This window comes from Centropristis striata, chromosome 17, assembly GCF_030273125.1.
Source record: "Centropristis striata isolate RG_2023a ecotype Rhode Island chromosome 17, C.striata_1.0, whole genome shotgun sequence".
In the NCBI taxonomy this organism is placed as follows: Eukaryota; Metazoa; Chordata; class Actinopteri; order Perciformes; family Serranidae; genus Centropristis; species Centropristis striata.
The window spans coordinates 27,230,896-27,252,171 of NC_081533.1; the positions used below are offsets into that span (position 1 = coordinate 27,230,896).

Here is a 21,276-nt window from a genome sequence, read left to right on the forward strand (position 1 = left end):
GATAGCCGATGACTTCAGCGACTGAAATTCATCTGATCTGACTGTCTCTATAAAACCACGTTAATGATTGATGCTGGAAATGGGTTCATCAAGGGCAATGGAATCTGAATATATTCAGTCCAACTGTATATAAAGCCCTTGCAAAACCCACAAATTGAATACCACACAGTCCTTGCTGTTGTTTCATTAAGCATGTCCACAGTGAGCAGTTCTGCTACATTCTGCCTCTTACAGCCCTATTATATCCACCATATTCCTTTGTTGTCTTCATAACAACAAAGAACTTGTAGTTCTGAAGCTTAAAAGGGCAGATATAAGTGGTCTATGTAAATATGTCCGTTAAAAAAAAAAAATCACATGGACAAAGTTTAAGTCTGGTGTCCTGACACAAAGCCAGCCTGGCTTCCACTATTAAAAATGGAAATGAGACGATCTTCGTCAGCAGACATCAGCTCATCGAACTCATCCAGCACAGCAGGCCGGTGGTTGTTGTTGTTGTTGTGGGTGGAGATGTCAATCATGCCCTCGTTCTGGAGCATTTTGGCGATGCTGTTGGGGTAATTCATCCAGGTGCTTCCTGGGGCGCTGGCGGGGTCAGAAGTGTTCTGGCTTGCGACACTGTGGGCAGCAGTTGAAGAGCTGGGAGGGGCCGCTTGCTGGCATGAAGCTTGAGCCAACATCAAGGCGCTGTTTCCACTCTCGCCCATGAGGTCGGGGTTCAGAAGGTCCTCAAAGTCGTCCATGTTTAGGTTGTCTAGAGCACCTGGGGCCTGGGTTTCGGAAAAGCTAGGGAACTCTGGGATGTCGTCGTCCACGAGTGGTGCGTCTACTCGGAACTGAGAGCCCTGGAGGTTGAAGGAGCTGCTGCTCATTGGGTAGGCCGCGCTCCCCTGAGAAGGTACCGGCTCCTGGACCATGGCCGAGGAGATGTTGGGGAAGAACTCGTGAAGGTCTGACAGGTTGACGGTAGAGTAGTCCTGGTTGGCGGTGGAAGTGGTGGTGGAGGAGCAGGGGGCTGGTACCTGGCTCATTGTGAAGCTGGTCACTGGAGTGGCTTTGGGCTGGGTGCCCAGGCTCAGGCTCTCCATGAACCTCCATGTTTGGTTTGTAGTCGCAGCGGAGATGGAGGGGGAGGCCTCCACCTTGGGCTGGACTGAGAAGGGCTGGCTTTGTTGATATGGGTAGGAAGGCTGGGGTTTGGCTCCACTGGCAGCAGGCGGCACCACAGCTGCTAGAGACACACAACACAAACACAACAAGGAATTTGAGTTCAATGGTCCAAGTCTTTCTTTGAGTTATAAGCTTATTAACCCACTGACGCCTAAAACTGCCTGTAAAAACCTCTGGGCGATTTTAAAATAAGCCCCTAAAACCTGAAGATTTTCTGGAAATTCAACAGAAGTGTCAACGCTTCTACTAAATAATAGATTTTTCAGCCTCTGTAGCAGATAGAAATTAAATTCGAAAAGTATTTGAGAGCTTATACAAATACTACAAAACGACGTATCTGCTTTCCAGGCTTCAATGGGTTAATAGGGCGGCACAGGAATGAGTTCTTTAACCCGGAAGTAAGTTAGCATCTTAGCGCCCTGGGCTCTATCTTCTTAAACTCAATAAGGATTCTGAATGGGCTTTTGGTTGGATACCCGAAATAAGGTCTGTGGTTAACACCAGCATTTTATTGTACGACAAACGGACAAGAACTCTCTCACTAGTCCGCCTCACAGCCTCTAGTCGTGTTTTTTCGTGCTCTTACAAACTGTAGATTGTAGATTATGGAAATTAACAATTATTAGTCTACGGATTTGGTAATTTGTCAAAACAGCTGGTTGGCTTGTTGGAGATCGTCTAAAGCAAAACAGCTGTGACGTTCAAGTCATGTGACAGTGGTGAAGTTAGCTATAGCATAACGTTAGCGTTTTACTTTCATCGGCTGCATTAACACTTCAAACTTAATTAAAGTGGTGTTCATTTGTGAAGATTATCCTGCTGAGCAAAACTCGTAAGCATCAGAAACGTGTTTTTGCCGCAGAGCCTATTTTCTGTCATGAGCCAAAATCCAATGCAAAAATCCCATAGGCGAATTCTCAATAGAACCCATGGAGATGCTACTTCTGGGTTGGCCTACAAAAATATTTCATTAAATTTGCTTTCCATTAAACACTGGTGTCAGATCGGTACTCTGTATGGTTGATACCAAAAGCCCAGGTATCGGAATCGGTATTGGGACTGAAAAAGTTGGATCAGTGCATCCTTAACCTTTAAGACAAATTAAACACTCACCAGCTACTGAATTCACTGATGGAGGCCTGGTGGCTGTGACTGTTCTCCTGGCCGGGCTTATGTGCCGTCTCTCTTGTGGGATGGACACTGAAATTTTAACAGACATGATTAAATTACACTGAAACAAAAAAAAATTCACTATTATATAGTGAATTTTATACACGGTAGTGTATATATATATATATATATATATATATACACTACCGGTCAAAGGTTTTAGAACACCCCAATTTTTTCCAGTTTTTTATTGAAATTCAAGCAGTTCAAGTCAAATGAACAGCTTGAAAGGGTACAAAGGTAAGTGGTGAACTGCCAGAGGTAAATAAAAAAAGGTAAGCTTAACCAAAACTGAAAAATAATGTACATTTCAGAATTATACAAGTAGGCCTTTTTCAGGGAACAAGAAATGGGTTAACAACTTAACTCTATGGAGTCTTGGGCTATTTTGTCCATTTTTGAAGTCTTTTCGTGTCTTTGTAAGTCATTTTGTGTCTTTTTTTGGTCATTTTGTGTCTTTTGGTGTCTTTTTTGTCATTTTGTGTCTTTTCTTGGTCATTTTATGTCTTTTTTTTAGTCCTTTAGTCCAACATAAAATGTGATTTTGAATCTTTTTTTTACTTTCAAAACACTATCATGTTCAATAAAGAATTTTAAATGTTGCAAATGTGCATTCATTTCAGAGTACACTGAGACATTAAACTGCATCATTTTCAATTAAATTCTGGAAAAGTTGGTGTGTTCTAAAACTTTTGACCAGTAGTGTGTGTATATATATATATATATATATATATATATATATATATAGCAGTGAAGGTGATAGAAAACACTCATTAACGTACCAGTAGATAGAATCGGCCCCAGCTTCAGGCTCTGGAACATGTCCCCTGTACGCTTTCTCTTCTCAGTCAGCCTGTACTCGTCTACAGGGGAAGTAGTTAGAAGAGTGATGAGAAATATTTAACATTCTCAGGAAAAGCTGACATATGTTATGTGGCATCATATTGACAAATAGGAACACTGCCTTTTACCTGGGTCAGCAGGCAGGTACTGGAAGTCCATGGGCTCGCTGACCTCGCGGTCAGAGGGCCGGCGCAGCTGCATCTTGACGATAATGGGCTTGCTGAGGTTAGTGTCGCGGTATGGCGGCGTGCGGAACACGATGGCCACCTGCCTGTGGACATCAGCCTGGGAGAAAGTCCCCTTTCCCTCCCAGGTGTCCTGGAAGAATCGCACTTCGATGTCTTCTAAAGGGGGACAGACAGGAGATGGTAAACTCAACACACGCCTGCCATCAAACTACTGCAAATAACTGAGGGGAAAAGACTTATTTTATTTTTTTTATCATTTTGTCTTTATTTAGAATCACATTTCAATTTATTTAAGGTTTATTTGAATAGGGACAGATACAAAAACATAGACAATCTTGACAGTTTATCTGATGTATGCATCATAGTGTTTTTAGCCAAAGCTAATTCACGACACTTGTCCCTAGTAGGGCTTTTGATCAAAAATAATAATACAGATTAACATTATTAAAAATACAGGCATAAAACAACAGCATAATAATAATAATAATAATACAGAGAGAATACAAGCTAAATATTAAAACTAAATAGTAAAAAACTAAGTATGAGAGCAAGATTGTTGCTGAAGTAGCCACACTTTTGTTTGTTTTTTAAATGCAACAAATGTAGGGATACATTTCAAGTAGTCTGGCAGTGAGTTCCATAATTTTGTTCCTTTTATTGAAAAGGCAGTTTGAGCAAAAGATGTTCTTAATATCACATTACAACAGTCATCACCGTTTTGATAATAGACACTGTGATCCATATTTTCAGATTTTTATAAACAAACGAACGAACAGAACAGAACTTGGGGGTGTAAGTAGTAAAAAACAGATTAAAACATTTTTTTTTTAAAAGAAAGTTACACAATATTTAACAAAAGAAGGGTGTTACGGGGCGATGTACAATCTCCACTTCTCCCAGATTTGAAAAGACTTATTTTAATTAAAATAAATGTGATTTTTGATTGTGATCATTTATTTTTTGCTTATGTTAATTAGAAATAGATAAGGCAAAGAAAATAACAGAGGAAGAAACTGAGTTAATTCAAGAGGAGGAGGGAGACGGAAAGTTTAAAGAGTTATATCAGCATCACAGCACCCACACAGGAAATCCTTCTGATGTGAAGCCAATAACGTATAAATGTTCCCATTTCGCAGGTACAGAAACAGAGTGGAAAGCAGTTAATTGTCATTATCCACATACGGCATGTTATGTTAGTAATTTAAAAAAAAGAGAAGTGGACACTAGAAAAGAGGAAGAAAGCTTTTAATTTGTGATTTATGTCACTTAGAGATAACACGACTGCTTTGCATTAGACACGGCAGATTCTGTGACGGACAACGAAACCTCACATGCAACTAAAAATAATTACTTCACACTGGTTGTATGGAAAGTTATATGAGAGCAGAGTAGTAGAGGTGTCCCCGACTAGGACTTTATATTCTCAAATCTGATCGGTAAATGGGAGTCAGATCTCGGTGTTGCAATTGATGAACAGTTTTGGACGGAACTATGTCAGAACAGCTTGTCAACTATTATCAATGCCCGGTATAGATTGATTAACTATAATATTCTACATCAATTATACCTTACCCCAGAAAAATTACATTCATTCAAATCTAACCTGTCGGAAATGTGCTTCAGATGTGATGCTGGTTCCTTTTTGCACTGTACCTGGCTGTGTATGAAAGTTAGACCCTTCTGGCATGATATCTGTTCCACTTTAACCAAGATCACAGGAATAAATGTTCCAGTGGACCCTGAACTTTGTTTATTGGGGAACTTTACAAGTATTCGCTGCTCTTTGAACAATGCACAGCTCAAATTTATTGAAGTTGCTCTGTGTGTGGCTAAAAAGTGAATTGCAGCATCATGGAAATCTGACTCCCCTCTTCTTATTGATAGGTGGTCTGTTGAGATGAATAGTTGTATCCCTCTGGAAAAAAATCACCTATTGTCTCAGAAAACGATATAACAGCTTTCTGAAAATTTGGCAGCCATATTTAGACCAAGTGCTTAATGTAATTGTTTGTATTGACCTTGAACACTGACTTTTTGTTTTTTGTTTTGTTGGAGTGGGGGGCTTTGTTATATCTCTATACTGTTGGTATATTGTATGTTTATATGTTTATATTTGTACACATTACATGTATAAAACTGAAAATCAAATATAAAAAAAAAAAAAATCAAATCTTGATTAAAAGTCAAATCTTGCCCATAGACTATTGATGAATTGAATCATGTTTTCTTGTTTGTTTGTTTTGCTCACTGATCCCGCGTGTTTTAGCTTTATGTTGCAGAGGGCCGTCTGTTACTCAGGTTGTTTACACAGTCACACTGTAGTGACCATTCTTCCTCATAGGGACAAAATACAAGTCTGTGGGTTAGAATATTTTATATTATACACTACCGGTCAAAAGTTTTAGAACACCCCAATTTTTCCATTTTTTTATTGAAATTCAAGTCAAATGTTCAAGTCAAATGAACAGCTTGAAAGGGTACAAAGGTAAGTGGTGAACTGCCAGAGGTAAATAAAAAAGGTAAGCTTAACCAAAACTGAAAAATAATGTACATTTCAGAATTATACAAGTACGGTAGGCCTTTTTCAGGGGACAAGAAATGGGTTAACAACTTAACTCTATGGAGTCTCGGGCTATTTTGTCCATTTTTGTCATTTTGTGTCTTTTTTTGGTCATTTTGTGTCTTTTGGTGTCTTTTTTTGTCATTTTGTGTCTTTTTTTGGTCATTTTGTGTCTTTTTTTACTCCTTTAGTCCAACATAAAATGTGATTTTGAATCTTTTTTTTACTTTCAAAACACTATCATGCTCAATAAAGAATTTTAAATGTTGCAAATGTGCATTAATTTCAGAGTTCACCGAGACATCAAACTGCGTCATTTTCAATTAAATTCTGGAAAAGTTGGTGTGTTCTAAAACTTTTGACCAGTAGTGTATGTAACAGCGACGACATTTTGCGACAGTTGCAACATTTGTTCAACAAAAGGTTCCGTCTGATTTGTGCCAGCTTATTCTTCAGAAACATTTTTATTCAACATTACTCGCCGTGTTTCCATTCAAGTGGAAGCGAATTTTGAAGCAAACTTTTGACCGAAAAATCAATTATGAATACATATTAACACCGGACACTGAGCTTTTACTGACAAGTCAATACTACACGCCTTAAGCAGCCAAAAAATTTACTTATTTCCTCTACAGAATTCCCTTTTTCACAGTCTTTTCTGTTCATACAGTTTTATAGATGCACTAAAAGCAGTTTTTAATTATTTCTTATGATTTTTGATTTTATAGCTACTGTATTTTTCTGATGTTTGTTAAAATTGTATATCATATCAAGTACAATTTATAATTTATTATGACTGCTGCTCAATTCAAGTGGAAGCAAATTTTGAAACAAACTTTTGAAATGTCGCATTAAGGAAAATGAGAACTTGGGACGTTTTCGTTCAACAGGTTAAGATCAAATAAACAAATCTGCATAAACGTGCTTTGGTCAGAAAATGGCAGTGTAATGTTGCTGTAGGCTAATTTGCCAGTAAACGGTAGAAAATGTAGAGATTGCGCGAGAGAGAAAAAACAAACAAACACATTTTTTTTGCTTGTTGGACAACTTTGGCCACCGAGAGAAAAAATGGAGAGAAGTCTTCAGGAATTAGATTAAATCAATCAACTTGTAATTCTTCTTTCACTGCGGAAACAGCTGATCAGACATGCAACGTCAGAACTTATTCGGAATTATTCGGTGGGCTGTTAGCAGAAAAAACAAACAAACACATTTTTTTTGCTTGTTGGACAACTTTTGGCCACCGATTTTATAGCTACTGTATCTTTCTGATGTTTGTTGAAATTGTATAACTTTTAAAAGTATAATGTATTATGACTGCTGCTCATTTAAAAAAAGCCAGTCTGGATGTCACATTTCATAAGTGAAACAAATCCCAAACAGAAAGAATTATTCGGTGGGCTGTTAGCAGAAAAAACAAACAAACACATTTTTTTTGCTTATTGGACAACTTTGGCCACCAAGAGAAAAAATGGAGAGAAGTCTTGAGGAATTAGATTAAATCAATCAACTTGTAATTGTTCTTTCACTTCAGAGCGGAAACAGCTGATCAGACATGCGACGTCAGAACTTATTCGGAAAAAGCGTTTCCATCTCCTGCTTAGCGCCTTAACTATTTTTCAAAAAAGACAAACACCACCTCAGGCGAGTGCAAAAACTTTTATGCAAGTTTTATCGAATTTTGGTGTTTCCATCAAGCTTGTCTCATGCAAATTTCAACATGTGCAGAGACGTTTGTTGACGGAAACACGACTACTCTCTATTTTCCTTTTAGATAATTGCTCTAAGTTTATTAGTCTGTGCTGCCTTTGTCAAACAAAGTTGAAAGGAGTAATAAAGTGTGCTCCTTTTAGCACTATGGTGCCTCTCTGTCTTTATTTTAACCCCTGCTACATTATGTTAGCGTACATTTCGAGGCAACGTCTTTTTCCACACATTGTGATGGGTTGGTGCCTTTTTGTCATGGTGTGAAAACATGTGTGAGGGGTTCTCACTAACATCAGCAATCAAACCACCAAAATCGAAATATATGTAAGGAGTGCAAGTGACAGGAAGTCATTTATGTCACACCATGAGATGTTAAACTGCAGTTGTAAAAAAACAAAAAACAAAACTTGACTGTGGCTTTTACTGTACTATGAGGATGTTCATTTCATCATCTCCGCTGAAAGAACATAGAAACCCACTGTGAACATTAATGGAATCAGTATATTATAGGCATATATTTACCTTTTTGCACTTTGTCACACAGCAGAAAGATTTCATCTCCTCCTTTGCAGCTTCCAGAGTTGCGGTTAACTCTGCAGATCTTCAGTTCAGCAGTGTTTGGAGCCCCTTTGAGACAGAAAAATCTATTATGAATACATATTAACACCAGACACCTTTTAAATGCATGGGACTATGTGCTTTTACTGACAAGTCAATACTACACGCCTTAAGCAGCCAAAAAAATAACTTATTTCCTCTACAGAATCCCCTTTTTCCTTCCTGTCTTTTCTGTTCATACAGTTTTACACTGAAAGCTGTTTTTATCATTACTTATGATTTTTGATTTTATAGCAACTGTATTTTTCTGATTTCCTGTTTGTTGAAATTGTATAACTAAGTATAATGTATTATGACTGCTGTTCATTTAAAAAAAGCCAGTCTGGATGTCACATTTCATAAGTGAAACAAATCCCAAACAGAAAGAATTATTCGGCGGGACAAACATCTTTAAGACAGAAAAATAAATTATTTTCATCAACGTGTTCAGGAGATCCTTGTCTTTCACCAGGCATAATATTTTGTTGTTAGGACTCACAGTGAAAAAAAAGGGAGTAGTTTGAGAGGTGCGTTCTCCATTAAATGGCCTTACTCAGCTGTTAGTTATCAACTGATGCTGTGATGTAATGATGTACTCATGACCATAGCAACCAGCCAGCATGTGGGAGAGGTCATGATGACACAGGCCTTCAAAATAAAAGCCCCACAAAGTAACTATATCTTGCTAGACACTGTGTTGTATGCCCCTTATCTCTCCACTCTCTAATGCTGCACTCATCACCATAGCAACCGGCTAGGATGAATAAGCCAGGTACGAATGACACGGACCTTCAAAATAAAAGCCCCACAAAGCAAGTAGATCTAATGGTTTAGTATTATTCAAGACACCATCAAAATTTCCGTGGGAATTTTCTAGTTTAAATTTACGATTGGATGTACCTATTAAATCCTCAACTACAGCACTGGAGAAACTCCTGACATAAAACTTACTAACCTGAATCATCTTTTGTGAAAGAAAAAAGCTGTGCTAAGAAAAAACATTAGCTATTGTGCAAACCGTGTGCAGATGTCTCAATAAGACATGCACATTAAACACATTTTAACTGCAGGAGAACGTAAAAAGAAATCCAAATCATTTGGTAAACAAATGTTGCAGTAAGTGCATTTCAGTATCACATTTGTAAACATTTCAGTGTTGCAAACATATTTTCGATCTCTATCCAGAGCTGTGAAATGGCTCCAGCTTTGAGTTAAGAAGGGCTCAGCAACTAGATAAGAGCTTACTATTACGACTGAGACCAGTTCTTGTAAATACCTTCAGTCTGACAAGAAAAGTTCAAATGCAAAGAGGAACAAAGAGTGTTGTGGGGGATTCAAGGTTACAGATGTGAGCGTGAACTTTATATTGTACAGTTGTGTAGCTGTATAGAGCTGACATAAAACCTGGTATTTTATTAAAATCCATTATAAATTTATCAGCTTACCTCGACAAAAACTGATCTATGTGGCAATATGTGAGTTAAAAATAGTCCCCAGATATTAAAGATAGCATATTGCTGCATGTGCACATACTCACTGTTGTCATAGATGGGCTGTGATACCACTGGATCCAGAGCGAACAGCTCCCCTGTAGGCAGAGTGATGGAGGCCTGGAAGCAAAGCCGAACTGAGTTCAGGTCAAACTCTTCCTCCCACACCTTCGCCTCGGGAACTGCAGCAAAGATACAGCAGGGAAAGGGTGGAGTTCACAATCAGGCAACACAGCCGCCGAGCACAGCATCCGGCCAAATGGCTATCAGTATTTAAACATCAGTCAAGGGTGAAGGTTACAAATTACACTTCCTGCTGTTATTGTTACTGTACATACAGTATTTTTTTGCTCACAGTGCAAACAACTGGTTATCAGTCAGATCATTTTTTCTGTGAGTAGTACTTATCTCTCTTTTGTGTTCGAGCACATTCAGTGACCTCGGTTAAACAGTGGCGATGAGTTGTCTTGCTGCCTTTAAATAGGGTTGTGTATATTGTGTTCATGAGAAAGTCCATAGGAATGCCACCTCTTGCGTTATTCACAACCTCACAAGTGGAAAATTTCCCAAACTTCTGAGATGACAAGCAATGACGTCATGGCTAACATTTTCAGAAATGGCAGAGGCCATTGGACGTCGTATAGAGTTTTTCTTTCTTTCATTCTTCTTAATTTTATCATATTTCTGAGAAAAAATGTTGATATGTTAAGTGGCCTCATCTTCACCTCTGTTATTGTACCTTTGCATTCACTGCATTACATTTCCAGCTCGCTAGCTTGCGAAATTGTTAGCATTTATGGCTTTTAGACGCCAACAGCAATTGTTAATATTATCGTCCATATTGCCATTGCCTAGCAGTGATTTTCTCACGACTTGAATGCATATTGTGTGTACCATTTCTCATGTTGAACCACAAGCGTACAAGTTCCTTTTGAAGGCAGCATCTGTATTGCTATAGTGGCTATCGCTGCTCATGCTAACTATACGGTTAGCTAGCTCTGAACAAAGCACAGGTAAGAGCTAAAATAGCATCTCGCATTGGTTTTTGGATCATTGCAGAAAATAAACTCTGTGGCAAACACACATTTCTGATGCTTACATGTTTTGTTCAGTGGGATAATCTTCACAAATTAATGTCCACTTTTATTATGTTTGAAGCATTAATGCAGCAGACGAAATAAAAGCTAACGTCACAGCTGTTTTGCTTCAGACGGTCTCCGACAAGCTAACCAGCTGTTTTGACAAGCTAGGGGGTCCGTAGCCTAATAAATTGTTTATTAAGATAATTAACAATCTACATGAGTTTGCAAGAGCACTGAAAAACACGACTTGAGGCTGTGAGGCGGACTAGAGAGAGAGTTCCTGTCCATGTCTGGCGTGATGACGTGTAATGCCCCGACAACCACTGTAGTCTCTTTTAGCCACTTGTTAGCAACCGCCTTTTTAAGGACACGTAAAAACTCCAAAATCAACAGGTGGGGTATTTACGAACGTATTTTATGTCGTACAACTAAACGCAAACATCTCTTCAGCTTGTGTTAACCACAGACTTTTTTCAGGCATCTACCAAAAAACCCATACAAAATACTCATTAAGTTTGAGAGAATAGTTCCCAGGGAGCTTAAGTTTAAGAACTCATTCCTGTAGCGCCCTATAGAGTGAAGATATCACACTCTCCATAAAAGGTGTCCATTACAGTAGCTAGCTTGACATTAGCAAAATGCATCTACCTAGCTACAGTATTTCACCATTGTTTTGGATAAGAACAGCCATTTTAAGCTAGTTTCTTAGCCTTGCTAAGAAATGTAACAGTAAAGTTAGATATTTCTTTAGTTAGTAATTTTTCAAACACATGACATAATATGATTTTTAAATTGCTCATGCTAACTACCCAGTTAACAAAACTGTTGTATTAATAAGAGAACAGAGAGACACAAGAAGGAAAGGACATCACATTCTGAGTAAAATGTATCCATGCAGGAGCAAGTTTGATATGAGGCAAAAATAATCTATCTAGCTACATTATTTTACCATTGTCTTGTATAAAACCAGCCATTTTAAGCTTGTTTGTTTGACTTGCAAACAAATTCAAGGTCATGAAAAGTGCTTTTAGTGCAAAGCTAGTAGCAATACTAGTAGTCATTTTTAAGAAGATTTTTTTCCCCCCCCGACAGATGAAATCATGACATGATATTAGAAGTTTTCATTGCTGCTAGAGAGTTAGCTAGTTCCTAACACAGCAAAGGTACAAGCTACACTGGCAGCAGGTTTAAATAGGAAGACACAATTCAAAGAAGGGAAAGGAGATCATAGTCTCTATTAAATTAATCCATGACAGTAGCTAGTTTTACTTTAGGCAAAAAACATCTATCTAACTAACATTATTAACTACCATTATTATTATTGCCTTATAAAAAAATCCATTTCAAACTAACTTTGTTTGTTAATTGCAAATTAATAAAAATGTAGCTGCAAACAGACTTTTCTTCAAATTCTCACTTTAAAATTGAATGACTAATTCTGGTTTCAGTACATTTAAAATGAGATTCTTTTGACTTTTATCAATAAATATCCATTCTAGTTCAGTGAAATTGAGTTGAGGACATTTAGGGACTCCCTCCACATCTCACAATAACTTTTTCGCACGAAGATAGATTTAACAGAGAAAGTGCAGCGACACAGAAAGTGCTTTGTGTCGCACACTCATCTTTCAGCTGAGCCACTTACTGTTGAAGGGGTTGTTATTGGTCTGCAGCCTACAAGTGATGGCCTCAACCACATCCTTCTTCTTGACACACTGTATGCCCAGGTTCTGAAAACTGAAAGCAGATACAGTGTAAGGCAGATACAGTGTAAGACAGAAACCAAAAGACAGAAACCACCGAAGCATGCATGTACTTTCTGAACTGATACTATGAATTCTAAAAGGTTTTTTGGTGATGTGAAACAAAATACTGTGGGACCTGCATAACATAACGGTCAAACATCCATTTTACTGTTCACACATAGTGCAAGTGTCTCTCCATTAACCATAGTTTTAATCTTCTTTGCACCTCCACTTTGGACGCTTTTGCTCCCATAAAAGCCACATTTAAAAAATAATGAAGCGTCATCGCTATGGGTCACTGACCACATCTGCGCTTTGAGAGGACAGTTAAGAGTGGAAAAATACTGGAGTTGAAGTGCACTAACGATAGATTAAGACATTTCAGACATCCACTAATATAATACTATAATGTTACAGACTTTTAAACTGATATTTCTAATTTATTATTTCCTGTTATCTATGTGTATATATTATATTCTCTCTCCTAATCCTCATATTACCTCACTATACAGTACAGGCCAAAAGTTTGGACACACCCATCTCATTCAATGCGTTTTCTTTATTTTCATGACTATTTACATTGTAGATTCTCACTGAAGGCATCAAAACTACGAATGAACACATATGGAATTATGTACTTAACAAAAAAAGTGTGAAATAACTGAAAACATGTCTTGTATTTTAGATTCCTCAAAGTAGCCACCCTTTGCTTACTAGAATATACGACATGTTTTCAGTTATTTCACACTTTTTTGTTAAGTACATAATTCCATATGTGTTCATTAATAGTTTTGATGAATCTACAATGTAAATAGTCATGAAAATAAAGGAAAAACATTGAATGAGAAGGTGTGTCCAAACTTTTGGCCTGTACTGTATCTGCTATAACCTGCGTTAGAAACCTTCCTCGTTGAGACTTCCATAGAAATATTGTCATTTATACTACAGTGTAGGTTTATTTAACTTTTTACTCGATGCGGTATACATCTTTCCACGTGAAATACTAATGACTAATATAAACAAGTGCAATGAATCACAATATTGGCAGTGGAGGGCTGCACACACTGTCTATCTTTGTCAGAAGTGTGTTGAAATGCAAACAGACAGACAGACTGATGTCATAAGTTTAAACATTAAGCAATTTAAAGTTCCTCGTCAGTCACTGTTGTTGCGCTTTCTTTCTTCAAAGCCTTTCAGACTTGTATTACTTAACTTCTCTGAGCAGTGGCTCAGACTAGACTATAAACAAGCAGAGGTAAACTTGTCATGAGGTGGTTTTTATGCTGTTAATATTTTACTCATCTCCAAACCCCAAGGTAAAGCCAGCGACTAGTTTAAACAAGGTGACAGTAAACACGTCATCACTTACAAATAAAGTCCTTATCTCGGTCAATCTCAGGCTTTGCCACCATGTTTTTATGTGGAACTGCAGTTTCCTTGAGGCACTTCAGTGTAATTTTGAACAAAAAGTGTCATCATTTCCTTGTGTGTGAGACCCAGAGCAGCACATTCTCTCTCCAGTCTACCTGTGTATTCGTCTCTCCTGCAGGTCTGCTTCGTAGTATCCATGCTTGCAGTCTTTCCCCACCAGCTCGTGGGGGTGGGGCTTGTGCGGCGTGTTCTTCGTCACCAGCGAGATGCGAACACGCAGTGGGCCGCTGTAGTTGTGCACCTGGAGGGGAAACATGTCACACATTAGTGATTCCAAATAAGTAAAGGGCACTTTAGTAACGTGGTTGCTTGCTTCCAATTTACAGTCAGATCTTACTCACACAGCCGGTTGCTCAAACGGAGAATGTAATCATTTATAAATGCCATATAGCATACAACATGTTGTGCTTGATGGCTATTACTGTGAAGCATTTTGTAACTTCTGTATTTATCCACTCCACCAGTTATATTTTTGATTAAGAGATTGATCTTGTCTACAAATGTCAAATAATTAAAATAATAATAAAAATAACATTTTATGTATATATACATAGGAACGGAAAAAAATATTAGACCATTGTTTTCTTCAATTTCTTTTAAATGTACCTTTAGTTGTACCAGACATTAAATGAACAAGAAAGCAAGGAGAAAACAAGGGTGGTCTAATATTTTTTTCCCATGACTGTAAATGATGTGAATGACAATGAACTCTTGGTATTTACAATAATAATAATAACAATTGCCAAGGTATTTAATTTGGAGTGGGAATTTCACTGGATTTCACTAGATAGATAGATAGATAGATAGATAGATAGATAGATAGATAGATAGATAGATAGATAGATAGATAGATAGATAGATAGATAGATAGATAGATAGATAGATAGATAGATAGATAGATAGATAGATAGATAGATAGATAGATAGATAGATAGATAAATTTAACTTTATTAATCCCTTGGGAAGGTTCCCTCAGGAAATTGGCAATTCCAGCAGCAGCAGTACAACACCAATACAATAAAATAGAATAAATAGAATAAAATTATTAACTAGTCATACTGTGCAAAATAAGAGAGTTCAAGACACAATAAAAATACAGGTAACGCTTTATAATAAGGTCCTTAATAACCATTAATTAACAAGTAATAAGGCATTGTTCTCGCTTTAGATCCGGTAGTTGCAAAAAACATAGTTAACTTATAGTTAACTTATAATAGATGAGCAATAAAGTATATTTTAATATCAATAAGCAAACAAAATAAGATTAATAAAGGCATGGCAAAGACATAATGGGTGGGTCATGGGTGTTTGTAATGCCATTATTAACACTTATATAAGCTTATAAACACACAATAATGTTTATAAGCATCTTGTAAGGACTTACAAGGGCCTTATTACTTGTTAATTAATGGTTATTACAAGGACCTTAATATAAAGCGTTACCAAAATACAATATGAAATATAAAAACAAGGAGATATTATAAATTATGTTATAAATGCAAGGAAATATATACTATAACTATAAGAACAGTACTTGGTTAGTGCAAGTGTAAGTGTATACAGCAGCCATCATAGTACCATATTCATTTTAATGTTGTTGTTTTTTTACCCAAGCTTGTAGATCACATGGCTACTATAAAATCTGAGCTACATTAGATGGATCACAGCAGGAAACTATGCAGAATAAGTTGCAGCCGTCTAAGGACCTCATGCTGTATTTAGACCTGGAGAAAATTAAATATAATCTGAGGGGAACGCCTGAAAAATGTGTTTCTGTTTGGGGCTGTATGATTAGTTACATAGCTAAACTGAAGACGCTACAGGATAAATAAAATGCTCTCCCCTGACAATTAACCTCTCACCATATTTAATTTCTCTCTCTGCCTCATTTCAACCCATGGACAATGCTATATCTCTGTATGTTGTTGTTTTTCATGTACTCATTTATTTTTCTATCTGCTCATGGTAAAAAAGAAGGATGTGTATTATTTCTAATTTTCTCTGATTTGTAACAAGACTATGTAGGACTGGGAGGGGGGGAGGAGGGGAAAAGGGGTTGTTTTTTGTTTTGGGAAAAAGAAAAAAAGTCTTTATCTCTCACTGTGTGTACTTTTGCCTGTCGAATGAATAAAAACATTTATAAAAAAAAAAAAAAAAGAATAAGCTGCAGCCGTCTCACCTTGATGGCTGGGTGGGTCTTAGTGGTGTCGTTGCTCTTCTCTCCGGGGATGCTGCCGGCCGAGCGGCCCTCACACTTATAGCGAAACCTCATGCCCCTCTGCTTCGGCTGCTCGATGATCTCTATGAAGGGGTTCGCTGTTTGGACTGATGGACATGTGGAAGTGTCATTGTGTATTTTGGAAATACATAAAAACACAACATCTGAGATTTTTGGAAAAATTGTTTTTTTTATTTTCAATTTTTGACGACTCTTCACTTCTTTTTTTCCAGATGTGTATTTGCTACATCACTGTCAATTGTAATGGGACAGAGCATTTTCATTGTATTGTCTGTATTATGTAATAAGTAATTGGATATTTGTTTTCTGTGGCCACAGTGTGTTGTTTGTTGTTTTTGTCTATGTTGGAAAATGCAATAAAAAATATTAATTTAGTGGGTGCACATGTGTGAGTAAGTAAGTGTATATGTGGTGAATATGGAATAGCTTGTCTACCTGCACTCTTCAATTAATTTGTAATCGATTTTTGTTTGATTTTTCTGTGTTTTTTGTTGTTGTTGTTGTTGTTGTTGTTGTTGTTGTTTTTAACTGTAATTATGTGTATTGTGAAGCACATTGAGTCTGCCTTGTGCATGAAATGCGCTCTATAAATAAAGTTGAATTGAATTGAATTGAATTAATTTAAAAAAAAACAAAAAAAAACACAACATCCAGATTGTGCAGCACGGCCTGTCTGCACTGATTTGTGTGAATCAGTGTGTCAACACAGAAACAGCTCTGTTATCGATCGTCGGTACACAGAGTGATGAAATGTTTACTCATGGAAGGTATCTAAGTCAGTCCTGGTTCGTGCACTCATTTACAAGAAAAAGCTTCTTACCTGGGTGGAGTGGGTTCAGGCCCCATCCTCCATACACACCTGTGGTGGACAGGAAACAAGAAAAGACATGTCAACCACTCCTTAGTCCAAGTCCTACAGCGATTAGTGGTTCACCATGCACAGTACATGACACACAGCATACAGTGGCAGCAACGATGACAAAAACCAAAAGCTGCTTTCAGCACATATTTGTGGTTTAGTAAGAGTTTGTCATTTGCTCTGTGGTCGGGGTGGAAATCTACCAGACGGTGCAGCGTCCAAAGAGGTCATAGGGTGCTGAGATACAAGGGCTTCCCAGCTAAATATAATTGCTCTCCATAAAAGCGCGGAAAAAAAAGAAGAAGTGCAGAATAAAGCAAACAATGACAGGCAGGGTGTAATATCGGTGTCAAGTTACCCGCCTTGTTGCGAGGACTCTCCCATTGTGAGTGAAGAGAGGGAAGCGCTCCAGTTTCAGCTATGCAGTTAATGAATTGTTGAGATTCAGTGAAAGAAGCAAGGTGTGACACGAGATCAGGTGGCCAAAGCTCCACCCATCAGCTAGTAGGACTTGTTAAATGTGAAAGCAAAAGCATGGACAGCATGCTTTCCATGTTGGAACATGCCTGCTTCCCAGCTTCAGACCAAACTAACAGAACATGGATCAAAAGACTACAGTACCAGATTCTTGGGGTCCTGGAGACTGTTTTTTAAAAGAAAATGGCTCTAAACTTCAAAGTCATGTACCTATGTGATCTGGACGGACTTGAATATGCTAAGCGGGACAAATACCTTTTGAGAGTGTTGTTAGTGGGGGGAAAAAGGCTCTGACCAGGAAATGGCTCAAGAAAGACAAACCGACAACAAATGATTGGATTGATGTCATTTACAATATATATGTTATGGAGAGAATTACATTTAAACTAAGAAACCAAACTGATGTTTTTGAAGAGAACTGGTCGAAATGGCTCAGCTATGTCCCTCAAAATCCAGACTGACAAATTTTCTAGAATATGGTCTAAATGGACTGGGTATGTTGATCATATAGGCTTAAGATCAGATTTTGTTTGAGTATTTTTTGTTTTTGTCTTGTTGTAATTATCTATGTGTATGCATGTCCCTTTTTCTTTATTTATTTTCTTTCAGAGAATTAAAGTGAAACTCCCTCTTATGTTCGAACTGTTCATAATGTTAATACATAAAAATGTTAAAAAATTGGGCCTGGGAAGAAAACTGATGTTGATGTATATCTATGGGTACAGAATGAAAATCCTGATGGTTATCTTTTCTATGATTTAGTTTTGTTTTCCTTTCTTTGCTTTTCCTATGTATCAGGAACCTGTACATATAAAGAAATTATGTTGTTGTTTTTTTTTAAGAAGGGAAAATATCCTATGTTGTATGTAACCTGTTGGCCTCACTAAAGAAAAAACATTTTTTTTTTAAATGGCTCAGCTATGTGTTAACTGTAAGACCTGATTTCATATAGATCGCAAAGATAACATCAAACCCTCTATTAAGATTTTTTTTTTTTTTTTTTTTAAATGACTTCGCTATTTTCAAGCAGCATCCTTATATTTTTATGTATGATGTGCTTATGTCGACTCTGCTGTTTTACTTAATGCACAATCCTCCCCTTGTTATGTTATGTTTATGTTTACGTTATGCTGTATGTTCTTGTGCCCACTGGCACTTATGTGTATGTTACTAAGAAAAAACGAATAAAAAGTAAATAATAATTTAAAAAAAAGACTATATACTTTGACTTTTACTTATATCACATAGGCGCGGCGCTGCTGCTGACCCTGTGTTTCACCTGTTCTGGCATGTCTATTTTATTTGTGTTTTCATTTGTTTTTGAATGAATGGACGTGGATTTTGAGTGGGAAAATGAAGATTATGCTTGGAATGATTTTGTGGCTGGCTTTGTGCCTTGTTGGATGGCTGGTTGCCGAAGGACGAGGTGCTGTAGGCTATTTTATATTTTCCTATCCTTGAAATGTTTTTCTTTATTGTTTTACTATTTATTCTGTTTGTTTTGAGACATGTCTATGGTGAAACCAAAGAGGAATTTCCACTCAGTGGATAATAAAGTTTTCCTATTCGTATTCGTATCATATGAATTAATGTGGAACTTTAAATTAGACAAAGCATGAATTGTGTAATACTTTCACTTTTGACTTTCTGAGGGTCTAATTATTGAGTCTGACGTTGTGAAAGTGAAACTAAATGTCTACCACAAGTTTGCCTTCATAAATCACTAAATGCACCAATATTAAATCAGTGCTGAAGCATCTGAGACACATGTGGGAATAGATTTCACTAGAATTGCCCCAACAAAGGCTTCCACATGTTGTTGACTTCTTGTGATATGGATTTGTCTTAGAAATCATAATACATGCATGATCATAGCTCATCAATTTGACTCTCCTCTCCCTAGCCATATTCTGAGAAGGTAAAATTGTATTTAAGCAAGTCAGGATGTGGAAAATATACAACCTGATAGCACTTATGTCCCAATCGACTCAAACTTAACCCTTAGCATGTACTCATGTGTTGTCTTTTGATTTCATATTTGCTTGTGTTGTGTTAACTCTCAAATGTACGTCACTTTGGATAAACGCATCTGCTAAATTATATGATAGGATTGTTGAAATAGCTCCTAAATTATCAAACACCATTATGAAATAGTGCAATTTAATGTTCTTTAGCTTATAGGCAAAGGTAAATGTGACATGAAATAGAAAAAAATATCAGCTTCTAAATCGTCTCATAATACTCTTCACATCTGCATTAATACGTTATACTTGTACCAAATTATGGTGCTATTTCCATCATTTCTATATAGATTTTATTCCACGAAAGTGCTGTTACATCAGTTTAAAGTTGACATTGAGGTGGAATGTGGTTTTTGTGATCTGAACCCTGAAACTAGCTCACATTTATTTTGGTCTTGTGAATTTACATAGAAACTCTAGAAGGACATTGCGTCATTTGTGAACAAAAATCTTTTCACTGGTTTTACTATGCATTATAAATATGTCATATTTGGCTGTTTTGATCACAAAAAGAAGGAGGATGATGCATATTTTCTTATAAATTTAATTTTTCTTTTTGCCAAATACCACATACACAAATGTAAGTTTTCAAGTAAAAAAAACAAATTCCTTTTTGTTGAAGTCAAAGTTTAAACAGTATATCTCAACTCTCTTCTGCCTACAAAACAAAAAAGCAGTGAAGATTGCCAACACATGCACTTAACATGTAATCTTGCGTCTGTTTATTTTATTATTTATGTATTTGTTTATTAGTTTTTGTTTCATTCTTTTCCATTTAATTATTCTTCTATTTTATTTCTTTAAATATTATTTACTTCTATTTTATTTTTTGCATTGTTTATCTTTCTGTAACTCGTTTCTTCTTCTTTGTAACTGTGCACTGTATTGCTGTTTGATATAAATAAATAAAAATTAAAAAAAAAAAAATAAATTCCATCATTTCCGTCCACTAAAAACTAAGGTGGGCGTTTGCGTGCAGAGGGGACCAATCATGATGTACCAATTTTTAATTAAAACAAGTTATTCCTGGTGTGTTATTTGTCCGCCGAAGCCAAGATTCGGTATTGAATATAACAGACAATAATATTATTCAACATATATTTTCATAAATAAACGGATGACCAATAAATTGACAGATATTTGAACGGAGTCTGGCACTATCCATGAGGTGGACAAACCCAACAGGCCTCTTAGAGGCAGCTCGAGACTGTTTAGTCCGCGCGTGCCAGGTGAGTTAGCTGGCACGCGCGACACACACACACACAGGGTAAAAATGCACCCAACTCTCACTCTCATATGGCAGGGACACGTAATATAAATCACAAAGGTCTGTCAAACTTCCTACTGTACGTTAGCTCACTATCCGGGAACAGTCCCTCTGTTAGCGCAAACCCAGTGATAGCGGGGCTTTCCCCTGTGCGCAAAACAACTCCCTGTTAGTTCCACCTCCACGGTCTAAACTGAGTAAAAAAGGCCGAGCAAAGAAACCCATTTCCGCTTACCTTCCATGGTTGTGTCCGGGTCCGACACACGCTTCTCCGTCGACACCACTGTTTATCTATTGTTTGTTTGTTTGTTTTTATTCTGCTAAAAAGGACGCGACAGTGAAGACTCTCTTAACAACTTCTTGACATTGCTGTTCGGTCGCCTCCTTCGCTCCGCCCACAGCTGTCTGTGTGACACTTTGCGGATGGTTG

At 37.2% G+C, this 21,276-nt stretch overlaps 1 protein-coding gene across 2 annotated transcripts; it reads right to left on the reverse strand.

The window, feature by feature from the left end:
* Positions 1 to 207: 207 nt before the first annotated feature.
* Positions 208 to 21,276, reverse strand: rela (v-rel avian reticuloendotheliosis viral oncogene homolog A). 2 transcript variants are annotated; one of them, XM_059355191.1, is made up of 11 exons: positions 21,082 to 21,276; positions 17,043 to 17,081; positions 16,163 to 16,308; positions 14,079 to 14,224; positions 12,453 to 12,544; positions 9,773 to 9,907; positions 8,161 to 8,265; positions 3,312 to 3,527; positions 3,123 to 3,203; positions 2,284 to 2,370; positions 208 to 1,228 (listed from the first exon to the last, which is right to left on the reverse strand). In XM_059355191.1, the coding sequence occupies exons 1-11, from the start codon at positions 21,086 to 21,088 to the stop codon at positions 369 to 371; spliced, it is 1,914 nt and encodes a 637-aa protein (XP_059211174.1). In that variant the 5' UTR covers positions 21,089 to 21,276; the 3' UTR covers positions 208 to 368. The 2 variants fall into 2 exon arrangements, with proteins under 2 accessions (XP_059211174.1, XP_059211172.1); XM_059355189.1 differs by having other exon boundaries at positions 208 to 1,231; positions 21,082 to 21,275.